The sequence below is a fragment of the Paralichthys olivaceus genome, chromosome 18, assembly GCF_024713975.1.
Source record: "Paralichthys olivaceus isolate ysfri-2021 chromosome 18, ASM2471397v2, whole genome shotgun sequence".
Taxonomy (NCBI): domain Eukaryota; kingdom Metazoa; phylum Chordata; class Actinopteri; order Pleuronectiformes; family Paralichthyidae; genus Paralichthys; species Paralichthys olivaceus.
Genome location: NC_091110.1, coordinates 5,174,858 through 5,200,316, shown reverse-complemented (window position 1 = coordinate 5,200,316; position 25,459 = coordinate 5,174,858). Strand labels below are relative to the sequence as shown.

The window sequence follows — 25,459 nt, the reverse complement described above, 5'->3', positions numbered from 1 at the left end:
TAAACTGAGAACAGCTTGTTAAATGTGCACGGTGAACACCGCAAACATCTGTAACTGTGTCATCGGCCGCGAGGTTCACTGTGCGGCCAGAGTTAGAAAAAAACATATCCAGTGATTAGTAAGTGGCTCACTGTGGTGGGGAAGAAGCGGCTCGTCTTGAACTTCTTCAGGCCCATGGAGCAGGTGTAGGTCCCGAAGAACAAGATGAAGGACATGAGGGTGATGTCAGGCACGTAGCCACAGGCCTCTCCGACCAACTGCCCGTTGTACTTCACACACTGCTCCCTGGTCAGAGACGCCCAGGTGGCATTCACTGACTGCAAACACAAAATGTTCTTTTCACCAACAAGAAACAATATCTGGAGAAAACGCCACAGTTTTGTTTGAATTCTTGCCACGAAATGTGACAAAAACAAGGACACTACATACCAGATCCGAACTGTTTGTCCAGGCACTGACATCAAGGATTTCTGATGAGTTGCCTGGTTAAAGAGATACAATATCTAATCACCGAAATGAACGCAACAACCTCCGTTACTTGCAATATCACATTTGACATTTTTTAATCCGTGTCGACATCAAGCTTGAAACAGTTCTGCCGAGTCATTTGCGACACAGAAACTGATAGGGCTGTTGAGAAAGTAAACAGTGGTATCTACTGGCTGATACACTTGAGTATCATTTGTTATCTCCACTGTAAACACAGAAAAAAATAAGTGGAAAGCTTTGTTTGACATGCACTGGTAATATCACTGCCCAACGGGACAAAACCAAATACGACTGTTCAGCTTTATGTCTGGTGTAGTTGTCAACATGAGTGTAGGTGGCAGAGCGGTGGAAGGCTACGTACCAGGCACGCATCGGCAGTCGTAGAGCGTGATGGAGTTGGAGTTGAACTCAGAGTTGATGGGGTTGTGGTGGGCCAGCTTTATCATCTTTTTGAACGCGTCGTAGATGAAGATGAAGCTGATGAGCGCGGAGAAGCCCTCCTCGGTGAAACGCGTGAAGTACTGCACCAGGAAGCTGGCGTCCGTGGCGACCAGCACCAGACAGAATAGGGCCGACCAAAGGCCAATCCACAACCGGAACTCAAGGTAGTCAAAGCTGTTATCTCTGTGGAAAAAGATTTCCTATTTGAGAACAATTGCATTCCTACACCAATTTGCATAATTTCCAAGAAATGTCTAATCCCTCAAAGAATTCACTGTCCCTCATAACCAACCTGAATTCTGTCAAGTTTAGGCACTTTGTGCATTTTTTGAAAAGGTTTGTAAATCTTACATACGGCTCCTGGGGCCTTTAAAATACAACAGTATTGCCTTTGAGGCTATGACTTGCAGCCAGAGTTGTTGTATGTAGTTCACATGTCTGCAAAGGTGCATGAGATTAACCTGTATTAGAGGAAAACGATTTTACACCCTGCTTTTGCCAAATGCCACTTTGATGTGAGGACGGGGCACAGAGAATGGAGACAAAAAAAATGGTAAGTAAAGTTTTATGTGCGTGTGAATTACACCGGAGCTACTCAAACATGAGGGTGGATAATGACGATGTTTATTGCCTGCTTAATGAGAACAGGAAGTGGTGAGGAAAAGCACTGGCTCCGTGTGTGTGTGGGTGCACAACTCGCAGTCAAAAGCAGAGCCGCTCTGTCACAAAAAGGCTTTTGGCACACATGGAACACATCCACCTGTGGAGTATACATGTCCGCCAGCTGTAGTCGGACTCACAGCTGCCACTGACTCAGCAGCAGCCGCCACCGACGTGAAGCATGGAAACATTTGCAGAGACATGGACACCGTGACATTCTTCACTCACGGTGTAAAATGAAATGAGGGTGAATTATGAATGAGGGAACCTAAGACTCTCTTTGGGAGACAAAGTGGAGGGAGACGTCAGTGTTTAAAAGCCTTTAATACTAATCGGATACTTAGAACTTGTATGTGTTTAACCTGCACAACTAAAGCAAAATATGTGCAAATATATGCAGTGATAGAGTTTTTCATTGTTACTTTTATTACAGGCGGTAATGATTTTATTGAATGTACTTAAATCTAGTTATAAAATAGGATCTGTGTGGACAGGAGACAGAAATTCACAATCAGCAACTTTACCTGGAACAATATGTTCCTGCCTGGGATTTATACAAAGCTAAAAAAGTTATGAAGGGATATTCTTTATTTAAACAACCCTTAAAGCTCAAGCTGTCAGTTGTGACTGTGAATTATCCATTTATAGTCATTGTGTTTCTGCTTCATATTCAGGAGGACAGGATTTCTGTCACCTATAAATATCTCCCAGGCTACTTTTCTTTTTAAAGTGACCGGGTCTGATCAGTAACTACTCACTTGCTGAAGTTGAAGAGAAGCCTCTCGAAGACGAGCACCGGGCCCGTGCTGCTAAGGATGGTCAGGGGCTGACCGGCCAGAAGACAGAACACCGCTCCCGTCAGCGCCGTGCCCAGGAAACTTTCCAGCACTCCCTGCAACACACACAAAACAAAGTGGAGAGTTTACACACATGCTTAGACTTTGATAGAGCACATTCATAGGGTGAGCACGACGCTGAAGCTCAACTCATGTTTACCCTTAAGGCAATATAAGTTTTTGATCGCACCTAATTTGACCTCCTGCAGTTTACTAATTTGCTTTAAATTAAAATGAATTGACTGTATTTATTCTCAAGGCTTTTACTTTTTTTATTTATGTTTTCTTGGCATCTTTGGATGTTTTGTTGATTTCCTGTTCCCTGCTGTGTACCTGAGGTCTCAACCTCCAAAGTAAAGGCTGAATATTAACTACCAGAGATGCAAACAGAAAACCTGCATCAGTTTTGAGCATATGTCTTCCAACACACCTTCTTGAGCCTTTTAAACTTAAACATGATTACTCTTGCTGGCTCAGCTGGAACCTTTTGTTTTGTCCACACACATCATGCAGCTGCTCTTCTGGCTCATCAGGAAAGGTCTGTTTGATTTCCAGTCATTATCTTTTCTGCATACGTGTATGTGTGTATTTTACAAGTTGCATAGATACAGTCCATAAATGAGTCATTGAAGTACTACAGGCTCTGCTTCTAGGACCCGTGTTGAGAGAGGGGTTGGGGCAGGGATTCCCTCGGTTGTTCTCCTGCATCACTCCCCTCTTCCACTCCGGGTGGGGGAGGAGGGGGAGTCACTGGAAACGCAGAGCTATGACGAGGCTGCAGTGGCTAAGTAATCTGGATCTGTGGTTATTTACAGCCCGGGCAAATCCCCCGAGGGCTGGCGCTCCGCAGGTCTGACAGGACGCAGCTCTTTGGCAGGGGCAGAGAGGCCGACGGGAGCACACCTTAGTCACTGGACAAGTGACAGCTATCAGGGGCACAGGCAAGCAGTGCACGCCATCGTCATACCACAACTGTACGACTCTTCCATATGCTGTGCTGTCAACAGCAGGTACAGCAGATGGATGCAGTATGAGCCTTTGAGCTGCAAATTAGCAGCTTATCAGCTGAAGTGACTCGAAAACACAGAGCTATGATGGAGGAGAAAATAAATCACACATCTGAAAGTGATTTACTTTATCTAGACACAGCAAGGAAAGAAAGAAACCACAGGGATGGGATGTTACAAAGTACATTTACTTCATTACTGTACTTTTCACCTTTCCTACATGACATATAACTGTAAATATATGTTTTCTACTCCAGTGCTGTTTCATGTTTGTGTGAATCCAATGAATATGAATCTGATCCAATCAGAGCGAGTTCGTAACATTAGACCCCGCCTCCTATAATGAGAGAAAATCACTCCTGCAGCAGCAGAGCCACTGCTGCCCGACTCTAATGATGTCATAGACCAATGCATTAGAGAACAGGCTGCACTAAACAAGTACTTTTAATACTTAATAATGAAAAAAGTACTTATTTTTACCCAAGTAAAAAAGTTAAGGTGGCACTTTTACTTGAGTACATTTGTGTCTATTTATTTGTACTTTACTTAAAAAAATGCTGAGTACCACTGTTTATTTTAGTACAAGCTATTTCAGGTTACCTTATGTGCAATAGAGACTTGATATGGACACTCTGGAGACCAATTTGAGCCACAAGAGAACCAGTAGATCTAGAAGTATCAGTAGATCTATCCAGGCACAATTATCACGAAAGAGTCAGAGCCACCTGAGCACAAACTGAATTCATCTGGTTTCATCTGGATTCAGGTCAAAATTTAGGTGAGAGTTCATCTTTAAGGGTTCAAGTTTTATCATGTGGTATAACACAACCTGGAAGATAATCTGGTGCACGTACAAACACATTATGCACCGTTTTCTTTCAGATTCCGGTTGAACAAAATGGGTGCAATGTGCTTCGAGGTACATTTTCTCTCCTTTAGTGGGCACGTCAAAGGTGTTGCCTGTTCAGCAGCGACATGTTTGTCTCAAGTATTTTATGTTATTTAATACAAAAAGATAAAGGTTTTTTAATATTTGCTTATTTTATGGTTTAATTTCCACAAACTCATCTTTTCAAGCATTATAATGTCAGCCTTGTTGTTTATATAATTAGCTTCATATTAATAATTATGCTCCTCTTTCTGTCAGCAGTTGACTTTTTTTCCAAAAAGAATGCCAAGAATGGCCACAGCTGCACGATATATAGCAGCAGGGAGTTCGACACACCTCAGTTTAAATAAATGTTTTGCTATGTTTTATCCAGGCTGAATGCAGCCCTCGTTCACTGCAAACAGGAAAGCCTCACTCGATGTAGATATAATAAAACGCTACCATAAGGAGTGAAAGGATGGGTTACCTGCATGCTGTCTGTAGCATCTCCAAGTAAGCCTCCAAATGTGATCGCATTGGTAACAGTGCCCAGATAGATGAACAGGATGGCAGACAGAGACTGGATGTGTAGTGCATCACAGAAGTCACTGGCAAAAAATGGCAGCTTCCGCTTGATGTCCAGGACAAGACCTCCGCAGAACCTGAAAGACGGGATCATTAGAGCTTGGAGAGTTTCCAAAGAAAGAAAAAAGCTTTCTTTGTTCATGTGTCGAACATTTCCTCATCAGAAACTTACTGAAAGGTCAAAGAGTCTGAGACGAAAATATTCTCCCGGACAATGATTTTTACTTTACACTTGACATTGCCAGTAATCACACCCTGTAAGGTCATAATCACGATTTCAATCTTAAACTGAATTACTTTCTAGTTCGCTGAAGCTCCTCTCCGACCTGGTGACCTCCTCCCCCTCCATGTCCCGCATCATGGGGAGCGTCACCGTTCATCTGAGGTGGCTCTAATCCGGCGTACATGTTCTTCCTTAGAACAGAAAAAGACAAACTGTCAATAAGGTCGAGAAAATACATCCAGTATTGTTTTGTCTATCAGGCACCTTTAAAAAAAATGTGTCGTCAAATCACTTTTCCCCATCATACAACTGATAAACATTATGATTTTACAGAGACATGTCACACAGGACATCACATCTATGGTTTTTATGTTTTAGAAGAAAACCTAAGCCCATTTACAATTATGCTTATTTTACATAACTGATACATTTTAGTGTGATGTGAGCACTGTCCTGTTCTTAGTGACACATACTACACCTTCTGTTATATATGGTGTAACTATGCTCAATCTACATGTTTATGTCCCCCTGATATAATTTCTCTCTAATCTTAAGAATGTCTTACATGTACTATAACTTCATTTTATGTGTGAGGTGTTTAGGAAACATCTCATAAATGAATTTGAATTCATAAACATGAAAGAGGGCACTAATTTGTGTGCACTCAAGGACTTTGGTCTGGTTTTACCACCATGGCAGCTCATGTTTGCTTATGATGACAACTTTTAGGTAAATATTTCATGTTTAATGTTTGTAAGTGAGCCAGTCTGTTTAATTTGTGTCTCATTTCAACTCCTGCTGCTCTTACTAAAACTCTAGAGTTTGCTTAACTAGAAGGAAAACTGTTTTTGCATTTAAATGTAAGTGTCATGTGTGGCTGCTCATCAACAGAAGATACCATCACTGGTGTGGAGCGACTTTCCATGCAATGTGATTTTCATGCTGCATGTTTCATGCAACACACTGAATAGATTTGTATGCAGTGACTTCATTCATTTGGATTAGGGCAGACCTCTTGTCTGAGGAGGGAAGAGACTTGGGCGGCTCTATCCTGATGTCAGGGTCCCACTCGCCGGGGGGCAGGACGATGACCTCATCCAGGAACTCCTCGATACCAGCCAGCAAGTCCTGCCTGTCCTTCGCTTTGTAGGCGATGTCATGGAACACCTGCCGACAAACAAACATGACCACCCTATTAGCAATCGCCTAATCAATAATGTAACATGTGCTTAATTATTCATCCAGGGCTTTGGAGAGAAAAACAAAAACAAAATGCACAATTACACTGGAGACTAGTGCCCACAAGGGCTGGACACAGAGTGCAGCACAGTCCATCATTTTCTACACTCTTTCACAATCAACCTAAATTATGTGTCATCCTCCATGTGTGTCCTGGGACCACAAGAACAGAGGGGTGCAGTACTACCCCCGACAGCATTGCTCAAAAACACAAACATTTCATACACTCATGACGCAACTGTCACAAGAGAGCCGAGGGGCTAAAGTTTAACTTGAGGAAATCCTGGAAACCACTTCCTATCCTGCTGTGTTGACATATGAGATACACTCGGAAGGAGCTGAAGCCTGTGGAAGTTGGCAAGCCAGGTGCTACAGGGATTAAGAACATTATGAGCAGCCTGTTGACACTCATGACAACACAGCAAGATTTAGTCACTACAAAGAAGTGAAGAACATTGGCAGCTATAACAGGCCTATAACAGAAAGATGATAAACACCAACATTGTTAGGCATAATGTCTTTATGCTGCTACCACCAAAACACATTTGTGAACCTGAAGTTCAACCCGCAGCTTTAACAGTTAAGCTTTGGGCCAGGCTAACTGCTGTGATGATTAACACAGCAATATCCACAGAGCTGAGATTTGGCAAGAGGACAAGTAGGAAGTGTGGCGGGTCAGCCCAGAGCAGCTCTGATGAGGTGGAGGCGATGGCAAAAAATATATATTGATTATCAGCTGATAATGGCCATCAGTCAACAACACTTTGATCCACACAGACATAATTCAACAACTATTAGATGGATTCCCAGTGATTTGGTTTCCCTAGAGATTTAATCTATCATTCAATCTAACTACCTCGACTGTTTTTCCAGAACCTGTACCACTGATGAGGTTAACTTTTGAAATTGTGGACGTGTTACTACGGTGTTAGAATGTGTGAAGTGCTGCGTAATGCGTTTATATGAGATGGTTTTAATTGCCAACAATGGCTAGCTGGCCACCGTAAACATTGTTGCGTACACGCTAACAGAGTTAATTTGCATCATTTACACTGGGTAGAAAGAAAAGTATCAGTGTCCTTTCTATACATGCAACTTCGAAATGTTAATGAAGTGGTTTATTGTCTGAAAGATTAGCTATGTCAGGATGCCCATTAATCCCGTGTCCCATTAATCCAGGCTTAATTAGTCAATCAGAGCCTAAAGACGCATCAACAGTGAGATAAAGAGAAGTGTTCCTTTGGTCCTCTATATATCCACATTTCACAATTTCTTAATGCAAGTACAGATACCACTAAAACCAGACCAATCCCTCTGCTCAAGAGTGAATTTAAACAAGAGAGAAAGTGAAGAGAAAAATTACAATAACCATGACGTACCTCATCTGACATCAGGGTCGCGATGGCTCTTCCAATCTCATGATAAGACTTTGCTTTACCTTTGGGGCCCAGCAGCACAAAGAGAAATCTAACAAGGAGGAAATAAGATGTTGGGGAACATTACATCAAAATAAGCCGGTGACCGTTTATGTGTAACTTCAACCTCAGTGATGGTAACAGTGTTACATTCATACCTTGTAGGTACAGGGACCTCGGTAAGAGCCCCCAGCATGACGGCCTGCTGCAGACGAACAAATGCCACGAAGGGGGTTTCCAGGAAATCAACTTCTCCAACGAGCACGTTTGATGCCTCTGCATCGCGGGGCAGCTTTTTCATGAATTTGTTCTTCAACTGTCACGACAGGGAGAGGAGGACAGAGAGGGGGTGAATGAAAAGGTCAGACAAATTACTAAAAAGGACGGGGCCAGTGATGTGTTATGAGATACAGATTTAAAAAGGAGAAGGACATACAGACTGAAATGTCTCTCTCTGTCACATGCTGTATGATTAATGGATGACATATCAAATAAGTGCAGTAATTAAAATGTTGCTGTACCCAGGCAGGGAGTCCACTCCCTTTCCTACAATTATTTGCTGAACAGCAGCTTGACTTTATGCCACCGGATAAACATTTTTTACTGGTCGGGTATGAAACTGCATCTATAGTCACGTGTATAATCCACACTGTGCTTATTTTAGATTCTATAAAAGACACATAAGCTCTAGATGACAGAAAAATACCTCACTTGCAAGATGACAAATTCGTGCTTTCATAGTTGCTGCAGTGTTAATGCCACTTGTTACAATTTAACTGCTTCAGCGATGTTTCATCTGCGTGCCGTGTGTCTCTCGACCACACAGCCAGTTAACCAAACCATGAGTCACAGAGAGAAACTGTATGTGCTGATGATAGAAACTCGCATGACAAAGACAGGAGACAGTGAGCTTTTGTTGCACAGTGCAGGGAGAGAGCCAGGGGTCTTATCTGCCAGTATGTGAGGCTCACAAGCTCGGCCACACACACACACAGCCCAACACATGACCTTGCATAGTGCTGCTTTGTGAATGGAACTGGCACTAGGTCGCACATCATTTCTAGAGAGACACACTCAAACGCATTACCTGATCCTTCTCTGGTTTGTCAGAGAAGTCGCTCAGGCTGTTGGAGGTGAGGTTGCGATGGGCGGTCGTTGGGCTACCTGCAGAGAGATAAAGACACTGTTGGGATCAAAGAGGCCGCAGGCAAGACTGCAGAGCTTCAACTGAGACGCACGGCGGCCAAGGGAGAAGATGAGGCCAAGAAAAGAAAGGCGTCGGGGAAAGTACACGAAGAGAGCCAGAAACATCAGGACCAAGCTAAATGTGGCAGAGCTTAAGCTTTAGGACTAATGCCAGATGGTCATTCATTCAAGCACTGCAGGGAGAGGAGAGCTGGGATACATGGTGTTCTTAGGTACGAGTCAGCAGAAACATGCTTAGGCAACTATTGGCATATTTAACCTTACTCTGAGTGAGGCTATACATCATCTATGTGTTTACACCGAGAAACACACATCAAGCTTTTTACACATGACAGCCTGTAGGAGAGTTTAATTAAATGACATTACAACTTGATGAATTAACTTTAAGAGGTATTTTCACATCACAAATCAATCCCCCCACCAACTGACAGGGCTGGTTGGCGATGCACACACAGAACTGTTTGTTCCTAGTCATTTACACACATTCTTAATTCAATATAACTATATATGTCTATTTATGATATGAATCTAACAGCTAATTCAAATATATCGACATTTTTATACAGTTGTAATGTTAAAGCAAGAGATTATCTGAGAACAACTTGTTAAGGTTTGATACTTTTGTGCCTCGAGAGCAACAAGTAATTTGCTTGTCTAATACCAGTTTATGTGCACTACACCCTTGATTGTTTTCAGAGATGCTCACAGATGTTTACTTATACGACATCTTTGTGGCCTGTGCGACTAAACTATCAACCTCTGTAGCACCAGCGCTATATGTAAAAAAGAAGTTAGCATACAGCCCTGGAGGGTGTTCCAAATAGACTGCTTTTCATACAGCGCCACCTCACTTACAGAGGTATCCCATGCTGGAGCTCCTCATGACCTCACATGGTTCCTCTGAGTCTTGTGGGTTTAAACAAGGCACAGGTTGCTCAGGGGGGTTGCGTGCTATTACGCCCCAGATGCAGGAAGTGAGAGGCAGCGTACAGACCCAGAGAGAAGGAAGGAAAGGAGAGAAAAGGAGAAGGAACACCAGGTTGAGAGGGTGGAAAAAAAGGAAAAGAGGTTGTATTAGAAAAACAGAAGTTAGTATAAGAGTTTGTACAAACAAGTGAGAAGACAGAAACAAAACAAGTGAAAAGGATTGAGTTTTATTACCATTCTCCTGGTTGGAGAACAGTCTGCTTGCACTGGAAACACTCTTTCCAATGTCTGCAAGAGAGCGCAAGTTGGACTTCTTGGTCTGGTGGCGGTGCTTCCGAAGCAGTGTGTACATGACCTTCTCCCTCAGGTCCGACCTCAGTTGACCGTTCTCAATCTGGCTGTCGGTGATCATCTCTGTTAGGGCGACAGATTGGAACCAGATGAAAACTTTGGAATGTCTGCTGGTGTTTCGGGTGTTCTTGGGCACATGCAACGCCGCTTACCGACAACCTGTGGCAGTGTGGAGGCTTCCAGGTCCAGCATGATCGTGCCCTTCTCGATGCACGTTTTGAGTTCCATCAAGCTGTGTAAGGACAGCGTGGCCACGTGAGGCTTACTCCAGCGCTCGCCTCCCTTCTCCACCTTCTCCTCAAACTTGATCCATCTGGACAGAGGAGGAAAGATATTTAGAGAGCTGGACATTTTTTTTTAACCACTGTTGGACCTTGCCAATAAATGTGGCATTTCAGCAAAAAGCCCATATACGAGAGTTTTTAAAATCTTTTTTGTTCTCTCCTCTCTCGGGCAAGTTCCTGAAAGGCCACAGCAAAATATAAATACGTGTACATAATAGTGGCTTTTATAAGTTTATGAACAAATACGGGCTGTGAACAAAAGGAGACTAGACGGGTTCACTTTTCTTTACCAAAACAACCCCACTGTGTTTTGAATTGGACACAGTTCATGGGAGTTCATGGGGCATAGGGGATGCAGGACAGAGTAGAAATAAAAAATAAATCTCTAGACTTCGGGAAATGCATATCATGCTGGAACGTAAATAGCATTACATGGCCCGTGGATCACACACAAGGTTCAATCGAGAAACAACGACACTTTTTACGGACACGGAAAGCTTAATATCCAAGTTAAGATTCAGGACAAGGACTCGTTTTATTAATAATGATGCCTCACATCCCACCAGTACAAAGAGGCATTCTCCTGAGGCCTGGGGATGGGGTTTCCTCTGAGGATAGAATATCCCATTGGCGATGGTCGACATGCCTGTGATCAGCGATCTTAGTGGGAGAGGAGCCTGGTCATGGAGGAACTGTCGACCTCAAGGAGTTCATTTACTTCCCTTTTTTTATGTAACTCACTCTTTCACTATCCAAATGAAGAATAACAATGCTGACATCTGGAAAAAATTACGTTTACTTTCATCTGTGTGAAAATATAGAGCTCTTTCTTCTTCAACTACATTATTATGAATATGTATTGGACTTTCACAAGCAACAGGACTCTACCAATTTAAAAGCATAACATTGCCATGGAAAACCACCTAAAAAACTGAAAATGTATGACTCTGAACCAGAGGCGTCATCATTTTTACTACATACATCTCTCTTCAGAACCTGGCACCTACACAAAGCACCTCAACCGCCCACAGTCGAAGATTCAGATGTTTTATGCTGGTAGCATCTGACGTAGCCTCAAGGCTTCCGCTGGTCTCAAGCAGAGAGGAGTAGAAGCCTGCAGACTACCTCCACCCTCTCAGGTTTGTCATTTTCAGACAGGTAGTCTTCAGACATAAACCACACTGACTCAAGTACTATGACTTAAGGCTATTCATCAGAATTTGCTCTGTCTGGAGCTTTGTACATTTTTTCCCCCTTCACATACAAAACAAAGTAGTGCAGCCAAAAAACTGTAACCTGACTTTGATGCATGAAACTGGTTATTGCCCTTTAAGATAAGATTATCTGAACAAAAGAAACAGTGCACTTATTTAACAGGGAATAGAAACCAATGTGATATCATTAAAATGCTCAACTTCCTCAGTTGCAATCCTAAATATATCTCGATTTGTTTACAGCTTCTGACGTTGTGTCACATAATCAGAAGCCATAATTTGCTGCCCAAATGTAATGTGCTCTAGAGCCAACTGTAACATTGAGGCTTGTTCTGGCCATGTGGGAGTTTCCGCAGTTTCCTGGACCCACGGAGCAGGTACTACAGATCTCAGTCAGATAAGAACAGACTGAGTGTTCACTGGAGCACGGCCTATTTCCCTACACATACAAAACGTGATTATTCATAAAGGGATTGTGTTCCGTTGACTGCACAGGGATTGTGAGGCGGGACCTTTTTTCGACTACACAGCCCAAGGCTGTTCATTTTAAAAATAAAGAGGGGGTGGTATAGGCTTGCATGTCTGGTTTGAAGGACACGGGACTCACCTGGCCGTCTCTTTCCACTCCATCTCCTGCCCGTCCACGGACAGCAGCTCGTCCAGCTCAGTGAAGAGCTGAGGTGGTGGGGGGCCATCGTCCTCCTCCCCCAGGATAAACCTTATCCTCTCAGCTGGAGAAACTGCAAGGAGGAAGAGGCATGTTAGGATGGAACAAATCAATCCTGTTGAACTTCATATAAGCTCAGCTCTTGTTACCAGGGGCACACAGGAGACTGCATTGACACCACAGTCTGAACCCCCCCCTAAGAACTTTATAACAGGTTTGGTTGAAAACATCCAGTTGGTGGTATTAGCCTGGGACAGTGGTGGAGGTCTCAACTTTACAACTTCACTATTTATGCACTATTATTTATTCTGTTATCAAAATTATACACAAAATAGATTGAACATTGGAATGACGTGTTTCTGGTTAAAGCGTATTGTTGTATATAGCAGACGACTCCCCTGCAGGACATTACCTGGAAGTCAGTGAATATTTCGGCAGTTGGTTTTGAAGAGATGATGACAGCAACAGTAATTTAACCATCTAGCAAAACAGAGGTCCACGTCAGCCTTTCCAACTGCGGACATGTTGCACGAACCGTCACATTCGTCTGCAAATTAAAAAGGTGTCGCTGTGTTTTGGACAAACAGTGATGTAAATGTATAAAGGCAATGCAGGCATCTTTACATGTTTGTTTTGGCCATAGTGATCTACAAAGGAGGTAATAACAGCCTCTATACTCAGTATGTCAGACGTTTGTCAACCAGTTTGAACCCCAGCAGGACTGCTGGTATTTAACCGAGAGGGGAGGAATTTTACAACAGCAGGAAAAAGCTTTTCTCGGAATATTCCCTTTTCACTTCCTCATGTGAGGACTTGCAAAGATCTTTGCCAGTGGACTGACATGAGTATTTATCACTGATAAATATTCATCTTCCTTTTCAGAATCTATAGACGTATAGAGGTGTGCCAGTGGTCACCATGAGTTTCAGTTACAAAACAAAAGGGAAAACCCTGATGTTTTGTTTTCTATGGAAATGGGTTTCCATTGTGAGAAGAACTACTTACAGGTCTAGGAAAGTTGTGCAACAGTGCAGTGATGACAAAGTGGAACACTAAGAGACAAGAGGCTATTTATGCAGCGTTCTCTTCATATACTTTACCAGTCAGGATTCTACAGGCCAATACCTAAACAGCGTCTGTAACCTTTTAATCCCGACAGAGCTTAACTTAGAATGCTCGTTTTTAAAATAGTCCCGTTGGAACAGTTCTACGTAGCGAGAAAATCTAACAACTAAGCTACACAAAGGTCAATGTCTTTAAAACACTGGAAACAGCTTTAGGATGAGGGAGATGTGGCTACACACAAACATCAGAAACAGTCAACCTCGATCGCCCCCCCCCCCCGCCCCATTTTTGCGCCCTTTGTCCGGCCGACTAGCAGAACCTGACTTTTCAAGCAACGTTCCTTGACGCCACACAGTGTACACAACACCCCTCGCCACTTAAGCCCCATGACTAGTGTCATCAATGAAAACCTGGCCTTTGTTGCAGTTACACATAAACTTTAAAGTGGGCAGCTCCATGGGGTTTGACAGAATCAACAGGATTATGAACATTTAGATGGAGTGCTAAACAGCGGAGTGGAGTGCTCCGTGCGCTCCGCCTGCCAGTGTCTGTGTTTAGAATCTGGGTTTCTGACGTCTGGAACATGTCAGCCTAACCCACACATCAGATTCTCTGGCCGTCGCCTTGTGCTGCATCTTTACAGTATGCAATGCTACACCACACAACCCCACCTCCTCTGAACGTGCCCATACATGTAGGGAACTAAACATAACTTCAGAGCTAAGGACAGATGCAGCTCCAGAATCCCATAATGCACTTCGATTATTCCCTTCGTGGAAGCAAGGGGTTCCACTGTGGATAGTAGACGAGTTCACAAGATGCAACGTGTCCTCTTATTAAATAAAAGGGCAAAACGGTAATGTGGAAAACTTTAGTGCTCAACAGGAGGAAATAACCAGTTGCAACTCGGGCCTCAAAATACAACAGGGTTTGTCCTCTCTTTCAACCTCACACCACTGTTTACAGTTCAGATCTTCTATGGAGATACAGCAGGAGGAGGCCGTGTGTGTGTGTGTGTGTGTGTGTGTGTGTGTGTGTGTGTGTGTGTGTGTGTGTGTGTGTGTGTGTGTGTGTGTGTGTGTGTGTACCAGAGGTCAGTTTAAAACCTGCTCCTCTGTTTAGTTTGGTTCCACGTCTGTCCCACCGGCTGTTGATGTACAGTCTGATATGAAAACTATGGATGAACAACCATCATCTCTGTTTACATTCACACAAATGTCACCATGTTTGGACCATACATACACAAAATGCTACAGGTTAAGGTAAGGCCAGGAATCTACAGCCAGTAAGGCTTTTGAATTCATGAAGCAATCCACCACTGTGTTGAGTAGTTATATCGCTATTAATGCTCAGCTGATGCAGGAAATGGTTCTGAAGACAATATCAAATACATAATTAATCACGACTGATATATCCACCAATCGGTTACTAAATTAGAGATATGAAACTACTACACAAGGAATATTCAATAAAAAAGGAAACTGTAACCAAACTCTACATGACTCATCAGATTGGCCCTGTGACATCTAGATAGAGATTAATGTGATCGAGACTCTTATCAGATCATGGTACCTTTGTATGACTAAGCTCGCAGGCTGGTCCACACCCGAGCATGAGACGTAACAAGGGGGATTACAGCGTCAGAGGTACAGCGTGAAGGGATTAGTCAAGTGCACGTCAGCTTGATGTGACGCCGACGTGATGAAGACAGGTGCAGTCGTACATGGGTAAAGAAACAAGGTAATGCAGTTGAAACTGGGGACAATTTTACATTATTTTCATATTTGATTTCCGTTTTCAATACCCGAGTCATAATTTCTTGAGCATTACAGAGCCAAAACGTAAACTGATAATGTTGAGCCACATGGTCCGAATTACTGGGGAGGCCTCCCTGACACAGCCTTTAGGGGAAGTAGTAAATCTTTTTCTAAATCAGAGGCCATAAAAGGGGCCACAACTTACACAGCGGGGGGCCAACATCCATACACAACTCCTGATTCAGTAAGGTTCAGATTTAAGTAATTCATTGTTTACTGTTAGTTTCATTAGGAAAAAAGTTCCTCGTTTAAGCACATTTTGTACTTCAAGCAGCTCAGAAAATTCAAACAAATGTGTTTTTTTTAAAGGAAGACTGACAGGACAGGGGTACTTTAGGGGCCAATTAGCTGGGGCCAGTGCCCCCCTGGATCCACCCCTGCTACAAGAAGAACTCTAAATCATCATATATTTTGTTTTGGTCACAGACTTTAATTTTCTGTTTTTAAAAATAAATCAATTTATTGAGTGTGTAATTAATGAGGTTGTGCATCACCATATTCTAATGTGCGTCATGTTACTGGGAAAGCTAGGATGCAAATATGTCAGCATCTCTACATATTGGACCATTTCAAATATCACTGGAAATACGAGTTCAGTGACACCTTACAATTCATTTGCATGAGTTCAGTGTGATCCTACAGCAGCCTCCTGGTAAAGTACGTGCTGTGGCAGTCATTGTCCACACACGCCCTGATGGAGCCGGAGGTAAATCCCCATCCTGCCTTCCGCTCATTCCCATCTTCAACTCCATTTTGATACCATAATGGTTACCTCCACCGAGGATGAGCTCGGGTGTAAATAACCCCCCATTGTGCCAATTTTCAGGCTCTGCCATTTTCAAGGTGAATTCCACTATTCTGTTAATTGTATGTCTTCTAAATAGCTTTTAACCAGACTGAAATGTTAAAAAAAAAAAAAAATACCCAAGAGGATTGTGTGATGCTAAAGACCATCATCAAGGTTACAGAATTGAGAGCCCCACACAATTAAATACACAGATTGGTTTCTTAACACTTTCCCACCTGTTTACACTTTAAAAACATCTTTTCGTGTACATCCAGGAGACATATGGGCTAAACTGACCTATATCTGAAGACTCTCTCGGAATTATATTTTCTCCTTCTCTAGAAAATGACCACAGGATTAAAGGTTCTTCCACGCCTCTTTTCTAAGCTTCAGTATAAGGAGAGACATCTGGTGTGTTTTCTCTAACAGCAGGATGAAGACCCACAGGGACTGACAACAATCTTAATGTGCATTTTGCATCTCTGACATTTATTCAGATCCTGCGTTGTCACTCAAATGAACCCAATTCAGTGGATTATTCCACAAAATGAATTACGCTTCATCAGCAGTGAGGTTGTTATATTAGGTTTCCTTGCAGTTCGGCAACATCCTCATGTATTTGTGTGCGACATCTTGAATGGCTGTTTTGCTCCCTCTTCCCATCTACCTGGTTTTTAGCGCCTTTCCCACAAATCCCACAAAGAAGTGTTAATCATCAAGGTGCCGGATAATACCCCTCTTCTATTTACTTTACACACTATAAACCCAATCCAGTGTCATTTTCAGATTAGTGCTCAACATGTTCCCATTACATCGCTCCATTAATTCTATTGAGTGTAGGTTTGTGCCAGACGATTTCCTTTTTCCCTAGCTTTCTTGGCTGTCGCCCCTCCCTGGCCTCCCTGCTCTGAATCACCACCTCCCAAGCACTGACGTCTTGTAGGCTGTGATTTGTAGAGTGCTACTTGATCTCAACCGGCATCTCAGGAGATTTATCTATTCATAATGTGGCTTCCATAAATCGCACTCTGCACGACGGAAGAGCTTGCTTATTTAACTCACTGAGAGGTTTGAGGATGTTGGTGGTGGGGTCGTCTGCGTTCTCTCCATCCGACTTGTAGCCCTCCGTGCTCTGCTCCACTCGTTCCCGCTTCTCCTTGTGGCTCGACTTGCGTCTGTGTCGCCTTCTCCGGTGGTAGCTCTTGGGAACATGCACGCCGATGTACACAGTGTGGTGACCTGCCACAACACGGGGAATTACACGTCAGATTACACTCATAGTGAAAAGGAAATCTCAATCAAACCTGAACTGCATCGCCGCTAGAAAAACAATGAGGGACTGGTTGAGCCGCTGTGATTCAGTATTAAATGTTTAGATAGTTTGTTGTCAGTCAAACTGCAAAATGCCAACGACTTCCTACAGTGCAGCTCATACAGGAAATGATGACTTAAATTTTCCAGGAAGTAATTAGAGACACAGAAACCTCTCCCTGCTGGGATTGACCGACCACGCTGGTGTTGAGGCAACCTTGGATTTTTCCATTTATCCATGCATTCCACACACACGTCTTCTGGGCAGTTTTGGGGGGCTTTCGTTCTAAAATCCATTCCACTACAGATTACATGTTATTTGGGGTGGTATTCCATAAAGTTTTATTTAATTTGCTATTGTTAAACCCCTTCAAGGCACTGACTCTCAGAGACAGATCACTGCACCACTTAGTCAGGGGTGAAGTGACTAAAAAGGTGAATTCTGATGACTTTAAAAAGTAATCCCTTTATGTAATATATTGACTTTGAGACTGTAACTATGTTAATTTAAATACAAATTTAAGAAATGGGTTGTTTGCCTGTTTATAAAATTGGATGCAGTGTTTTAATAGTAGGTTTACTGCACAGTTAGTTTGGATGGTATGAATAATGCACATGAATTATATTAAGATGTAATTCTATGAGATAAGTCATTTTTATCAGGTTGCCTTTTAAAACTGTCTATAGGGAAAACAGTGGAAATTAGCCTGTACAGTTAATTTCAGTCCATTTACAGTGCTTCCTCTGTTGATTAATGAGCCCTGTCCCAATAATAAATAAATAAACAAACTCAGATTTAATCTAATAATTTAATTTTCTCACATTTTGTTGTTGCATGTATTCCAACACTGCTTTGTGGGTATTTATGACATCTCTCACACGTCCCTGTGGTGAGCCTCGCTTCCTCTACTAAACTAAGATTCAGCCGGCGTGCAAATGACGATGCACATTCCCATGCAGCAGAGCAAAGCTCTTTGCAACTGCTACTGAGAACACAAACGCGCGCGCACACACACACACACACGCTGCCAAAAAACCTCTGACGTGGTTTTCTTTGTGTGCAACCTTAAGTGTTCATTTGTGAAATATGTGGCCGTCTCACTAAATCCATGTGGGCGTCTCCAGATCAATTGTTTTTCGGCTTTAGCACTGGACAGGATTAGAACACTTGAAAACACATCTTCCTGCACAGAATTGTTAAGCTAAACTGGACATTATGCATCTCAAATAATTACATATAGTGTTGATGAATAAGCATCAAAGGGGCAGACAAAGGGCAAAATATATTAACGCACAGGGATGAGTTAAAGGATAATGTTACCTTCTACTTCCTCTTCATCGCAGACATGTTTGACAAAGGAAGCCCCTGTGTCCAACACTGCTTCATCCTCCATTCTGCAAGAAAAAAAAGGAGAAAAAACATTTAAATAAGAGAAGCATGGAATAAGTTTACAAATAGTCCAAGAAATCTATTTGTTTCCACTAATTATATTATTATTTATTAGTATTATTTTGGCTTCTCTCTGAGCATGTGTACAGTCTGTGAAATGGGATCAGATAGTGGGAAGCAGGATTGTTACAATGAAAAAGCTTGTCCTCTACTACACATAAATAAACTTTTAAATCAAACTGAAGACATTTCTCGAGGATAAATTAATCTTTAAGAGTCCATTTTTTAATCATTTAGATATGACATTCAATAATAGTTATTAGCATTATATTATTATTAAACACACTCCTGAAAATGACCCCTATTCATAAACTTATTCTAACAAGCTATTTCTGTTATTCTGGACAAGTCAACATTTACTTGAGGTTTAAAAACAAGGACAAAACACATGTTACAGTGAGAGCAATATCAATACAAGTCATTTTCTGGAATTCAAATATCAAACTCTAGTTTTCATGTTTGAATCCAATATTTTGTACAAATACATTTGAAGCAGAATGGTTTAAAACATGTTATATTGCATAGCAAGGCTTCAAAACCAGTTTTCCCGACAAGCTTTTAAGTGCATTAGGAGTTCTGACAGTGGGGCCCCGCCTACATACGACCAAAGTGTCACCCGCTCACCCATCTACACTGCTGAACATGTGACTGCATGTGAAAAAGATAGTATTCCTTCAGTGAGCACATAAATTACACAGGAACTTAATAACTGTAAAATGATCCTTCAATATCAACTATAACTAAATGACAGTCACACTGGTTCTTCTAGTTCACGCACACAAGACCTCATTGTTTACTTCGATGTCCCAAGGCCACAGGCTACATGACCCGGATTTTCCTCTGATCATTGGGGCCAAATCTTCCCGGAAGGGAGGGTAAAGTGGCTCCTCTAGTCCAGCAAAGGGTGAACTAAACCAGGCAATGAAATGTTTTTTTTAAGCCTCAACATACTGGAAACTCCAATCTGAACTCACACACACACGTAAATTAGATACAAAGGAAACAACACACCTAGTTCTTGGAAACCTGAGGCTAGCAAACTACTGTTCCAGGAAAAAACGTCTTGTTCTCGATGATATCAGTGAATTCTCAAACGTTAATCCTGCAGTCATGTGTACGAATGTAGAACACACAATTTGCATGTGCATGTACTGTACATATGGAAACATGTTTTTGTATATGTATACTAAGGGATGCACAATATCAGAAAACCGTCGTCATCGCAACATCAACATTTGTGATATATGAATCACAATTGACAGCTTGAAATGCGAAAAATGGCGTTCCGTGTTCCATGAACACGCTCTGCATGTCAATATATTTGGCCAATGAGGTGAAGTCCTGCCGCGCTAGATAATAATAATCGGCGGGTTGTTCCGTCAGTGAATCACTGTGAAACCAGTTAAAGATATTCTGCACCTATAAGTGAGTTCATTCCTTCAGACAGTTCTCAGTAACAAATTAGAAACTCATCTGTCGCAGCTAATTTGACTGACCACTTTATGGGAATAGTTTTTAAATGGCAAAACAAAAATGTTTGATTTCAGATGCGAATCAAGAATGTTAAATTGTTAATAAACATCTGAACAGTTTCAATTTGCTACTGAACAATCCCCAAGTGAGGTCGACACAGTCCCAAAAAATTAGGGGATGGGAGCAGTGTACACAAACCACTAAATAAACAAAGTCAGGAAGGATACAACTTGTTCCTCTGCTTGCAGTAAGAGCTCATCTGAAAATCCCCAGTGGATACGGTATCTGGCCTTGAGAGAGATAGAGGTAGCCTATCCTATCATGCTGATAGCAGATGTAATGTTGATGCCACCGGCCCCGAGATCAAATGAGTGATGACTGGTGGCTGGGCCTCGCGCCAACATTTACATGCAATAGTAATACTGTGATTAGCCTCTGTAGCCTCCTTTTGTTGCCCATTGTTGCTTACGAAAAAGAGAGGTCAAGTTCCCACACGGCGCCGTGCGGAGAGGGCCGGCGCTATCGCTCGACTCCAGATTTCTGCGTGTTCTGCTTGTACACTATCTTTCTTTTCCTCCAGGACAGAGCGTACAGAAAAATAACCACCGATTTCAGGGAGCTGCTTGTATCACAGGGACGGCGGTCAGGGAACGGAGAAGAGAAACATCCAAAAGTATGAAAACAAATAGGAGTTATTTTAATCCGTTCTCACACAAACATTTAGCATTTAGTATTTTGGGAGGATCTTAGATATGTGGGAAGCTTTCCAGGAAGGCAGCCCAGTCTTGTAGCGTTAACCTCTGCAACAGGTGAAGTGTGTGAGTGTGTGTGTGTGTGTGTGTGTGTGTGTGTGTGTGTGTGTGTGTGTCATGTAACATAGTTGTCTACAGCAAACTGCCAGCCACACTGAAGAGCACAGGAAGCTCATGTTGCAGGTTTACCACAGCTATAGCACCACTTTAATCACTCCATACATGAAACTGTTGGCGGGGTGGATCAACAGAAGCAGTTTGGTGAAAAGAGGATAAGAAACATTAATCTAATCTTCAGCATTCGCCTGCAAAGTCCAAGTGACCTTACACTTCATTTAAAATCAGGTAGCTGAAGGCAAAACGGAGGATACATCTATATCTTGTGTATGAAGGCATAAGGCAGATAAGATCTTATGTCTCCGCGTTCACGTCATTGTAAATGCCGGAAATCTTCTTCATTTCCTGCTACAACTTCTAACTGTGTGATTAATTAAAAAAAAGAAAATCAAAAGCTGGGTGAGGATCAGAGCAACCAGCTGCGTCCATCTTGAACAACTTCACTGCTTCTTGGTGACCTCATGAGAGTGGATAAACCTGTCGGTGCGTGAGGAGCCTGCAGGATCAGCTGCCCGGGGATCAGGGATCATCACCATCTCTTTACAGACTGACGCACCCAATCCCACCAGGCCAGGTTCACAGTGAGGGTAGGTGCCCCCAGCGCAGGCAGAGGCACAAGCAGAACTGTGTGTGATTTCTGAACATTAAAGCGAGACCCCACATCAAGGTATCAAATATGAAAAATACTGAGGGCTTGAAAAGTAGTCAAAAGCATTCTTAGCCACCCCGGATGACAGGGGGCAGTTTGGAGTCATAAAGCTACAATGGACCAAAATGTGAATAATATCATCTTTGTTTCAGCACATGTCAAGCTACCCAAGGCTGCTTTACAGAGCTAGGAGATGAGAAAAAACAAACCAAGCAGAGAAAAATAATACCGATAAAGAAAAATAACAGTGGAGATGATAAAATCAAAGTATTGAAACCTCTCAAACTATGCTTATTGAATAATTCTCATGTTAATGGAAACAGTGCAATATTTTAAAGTCCACAGGAGATGAGTGACTGAAAGGATTACAAATATTTTTATGGATGAGTAATTTGTCATTTTAGAGCTATAACCAACAGTAACTTATAAAATAATAAAAGATAACATATAGGGTAAAGAAGAGAATTCCAAAAGGTTTGGCTAATACTGGCTAATTAAGGAGGACTCTGAGTAAATTGTTGAGTTCTACGTTCTTTAGAGGAGAAGGGGAGTCTGAGGCACAGCTTTGGTCTGAAACATGTCCAAAACAAATCAATCGAGTCAGACTCTAAAAGATCATTAGACTTGTTTTCGGCTGCTGTCCCAACTTAATCATTTCTTCTTTTGGTTGTGTGCATCCTTGTTTGTTGAATTATTTTTAATTGATGCTTCCTTGTAACTGATGTTATCTGTAAGTCCTGTAAGTGCTTATTGCCATTGATTGTTTGTATAATGCACTGGTTATTTTTTTACATACATATAGTTATATAGTTTCAGTTAAAAGGAATAAATAATCTTCTATTTTATTTTAATCGTCAAATTGTTAGTCATTGTTCTACAACACTAAAGAAAAAGGTGATAAAGATTCCGAGAATGAAAAGTAACATCTGTCAAAGACTTGTCTGGTCCAAGAAGGAGCATGAAGAACCTAATCATCACACTGAAAAGGCTGCGGCCAACACACATTTGGTATTATTTGCTTTAAGTAGAAAGCAATGACACTACATAGTTTATAGGTTTACACATCAATAATAATAATGACACGTGCCTATGCCTGGCATTATTCCTCGCTTATGCAACACGTCAGGTACACCTTGACTTTTGGAATTTCCTCCATCTGACTACTTTTGAAAGGTGACAGGGAAATGACAGATGTGTAATCGCAGGGTGCATCACTCAGCACTGTGCACAAAGAGCACTGAATGTTTCCAGTCAACACAGAGAGGAAGAGTCACCCAAGCCAAAATATCCTGCACAAAAAGAAGAGACCGGCATTTCCCCATTGCAACTCTCATTGCACAATCTGCAGACCAATGAGGAATCAACCTGTGTCTTTACACTGCCTGTTGCCGTTGAGTAGAGAGCACTCAGTGGGTTTCTGTGGGTTAGACCTCATAAATGAGTTGGAGGGAGTGAAGTGTGACTGCGCCCCTCCCAGTGCATGTTCTTCATTTGATGCAGACTGTAAACTGACTCATTCACTGGCTGTAGACGAGACTCACAGAGAAACTGGCTTGTTTCTGCTGCTCATCAGAGGAAAATGGATCCAGACACACATTTCCGTGTTGTACACGTGAAGTTATTGCGCAGCGTGGACGCACACGCTGGCCCAAGTTGGATGTGGCATTTTGGGGTGTCAACACAATGACCACATGGTCTGTGAGGCTTCCACACACACACACAACTTAACCAATAAAAGCACCAGACACGTAAGAGACTGGATCCCCAGCACCTGGCCTGCGCGCCCTGCGTCTCTCTAATCGATACTGACAAGTTCGTGGAAAAAAGATTACCGAGCTGAGGAGCCAGCAGCGGCTCGTCCAGCCAAGAGTGTAACTCACATGAATGAAACATATTCTAACGTCATAAGGAGCTAAATAAATAGGCTGTAGATGTTTTAGATAAAGTGCGAGTGAAGCACTAAACAAAGATTCGCCACAGATTTACGCACACAATCTCCTCTAAATGGCAACTTTGTGATCGCGTCAGACTCCAAATTAATTGGTGAATGAAAGTCACCTGGAGCCGTCACACTTCCACCTGGACAGGAAGCGGCAGGTTCGGACTGTAACCCGCAAGGAAAAGTTTCCTCGTGGACCTGCCTGTTGCGTTAAACATGGTGAGTTGGAGAGGTCGTGAACTTACTTGTTCTTCTCGGAGCTCATTGTGACGCACCGACGATCAGCTGGACCCCAGCGGTCCTCCTGCTCACTTCGGGTCAACTCTTGTAGTCGTGCGTCTGGAGATCTTCACCTACTCGAGCTGTGGCGCTAAGCAACTGAGTCAAAGTTAACAAAGAGGAGTCGTGGCAGTTTTCTTATCTTCCTCTCGTCGGACCGACTTCTGGGACTCTACGGATCGAGTGAAAGGCGTGAGGCGCACTCCTCATGTCGGGCTGGACTCGCTCAGGTTGTGCTACGGTCACATCTCGGGGAGGAAACGCCAGGTTTCGTGTCTCGGTGGAAGCGTGCGCGGAGACTCTGAGAGCGCGGCGTGTCCCTCTCCATATTTAAAGTGCCATCCCTCCTCCTGCGTGACGACACCGGGAGGAGGAGGAGGGTGTCTGAGGGTGAATGTCAACAACTTTATAGTTGAGAATTGTCTTTATGAACTCTTGAATGGTACATTCCACATCCACACATCCAGACAGGCTGACAATATCCACAATTTCACAGGATGTGAAATAATATCTGTGCAGTGTCTAAATTCTAAACCTGCCTGTTTGGAATGGGCTGTTCTCTCGTCTTGTGTTAAAGCTCTGGAGCTACTTCAGATTTGTTCCTCCTCGTTCCTGAGTCCTCCTCAAAAACACTTGTACAATATACTGTCACTTTTTATTGTTTGTGTGCAGAGTGAAGTTAGAGAACTTTGTGTGCATCCTACCTGGTTTATCTGCAGCGAAGAGGACATTTTTATCGTTTGTGTGCTGGACAGTGTGCAGAGGTTTTTATAAACAGTCTATGGCGCAATGTGTAGTTAGAAAACTGTGCTCCACCATCCCACCTGGTTTATTTGCAGTTGATTCCGCTACACAGCACTGGTTGCATTTACTTCATTCAATCTTTTATATTAATATTGAACTTTTCATGTGTCCACTTAACACGAAACTCGGCACTGCACTTTCTCGGGTAATTTACAAAACACATGCCAAGTGTGAGGTCAATGAGATAAACGGTTCGTGAGGTATGAGTTCCACATACAGACAGACGTGTGTGGAATAAGTGGGTAGATGAAGCCTCCAACTTATAATAAACTTTTCAGTTAGGTATAAGAAAGTGCCCCCCTCTCTTTTTCTTTTCTCTTCTTTCATATGTATGTTAATACTTTTAACAAATTGTGCATGTGTGTACTTTTTTTAGTTTTTTCTCATCAATATTCATTTAGCTACATTACTGTTTAACTGTACTGTGACTTAAGATGGTTATTTTTGTGATGAGCACATATCTGTCCTGTTTGATTATATACACATTTGTAAATAATGTTTCAGAGAGTGAGGGTGCAAATCATCAATTAGTCCAATCTGTTTTTGTATCTGAAAAAGGCCAATTAAACAAAACATTAATGCTTAAAAGCTAGTTTCAACAGCA

The 25,459-nt window shown here is 42.4% G+C and overlaps 1 protein-coding gene across 7 annotated transcripts in view; it reads right to left on the bottom strand.

The window, feature by feature from the left end:
- LOC109626377 (electrogenic sodium bicarbonate cotransporter 1-like) overlaps positions 1–24,396 on the bottom strand; it is a 32,698-nt gene extending 8,302 nt beyond the window's left edge. For 4 of the 7 annotated variants that reach the window (XM_069513760.1, XM_069513758.1, XM_069513762.1 and 1 more), the window contains exons 1-17: positions 24,018–24,354; positions 18,714–18,787; positions 17,144–17,320; positions 12,353–12,485; positions 10,400–10,560; positions 10,131–10,310; positions 9,825–9,920; positions 8,851–8,927; positions 7,922–8,079; positions 7,728–7,815; positions 6,122–6,276; positions 5,184–5,300; positions 4,789–4,963; positions 2,349–2,482; positions 851–1,113; positions 430–482; positions 132–317 (exon numbers count right to left, since the gene is read on the bottom strand). In XM_069513760.1, coding sequence (XP_069369861.1) covers positions 132–317; positions 430–482; positions 851–1,113; positions 2,349–2,482; positions 4,789–4,963; positions 5,184–5,300; positions 6,122–6,276; positions 7,728–7,815; positions 7,922–8,079; positions 8,851–8,927; positions 9,825–9,920; positions 10,131–10,310; positions 10,400–10,560; positions 12,353–12,485; positions 17,144–17,320; positions 18,714–18,787; positions 24,018–24,037 — 2,247 coding nt within the window. In that variant the 5' untranslated portion in view covers positions 24,038–24,354. Of the gene's footprint in view, positions 1–131; positions 318–429; positions 483–850; positions 1,114–2,348; positions 2,483–4,788; positions 4,964–5,183; positions 5,301–6,121; positions 6,277–7,727; positions 7,816–7,921; positions 8,080–8,850; positions 8,928–9,824; positions 9,921–10,130; positions 10,311–10,399; positions 10,561–12,352; positions 12,486–17,143; positions 17,321–18,713; positions 18,788–24,017 lie in introns of all 7 variants that reach the window. The other 3 variants (XM_020082264.2, XM_069513761.1, XM_020082265.2) reach the window with 2 other exon arrangements.
- Positions 24,397–25,459: the final 1,063 nt, after the last annotated feature.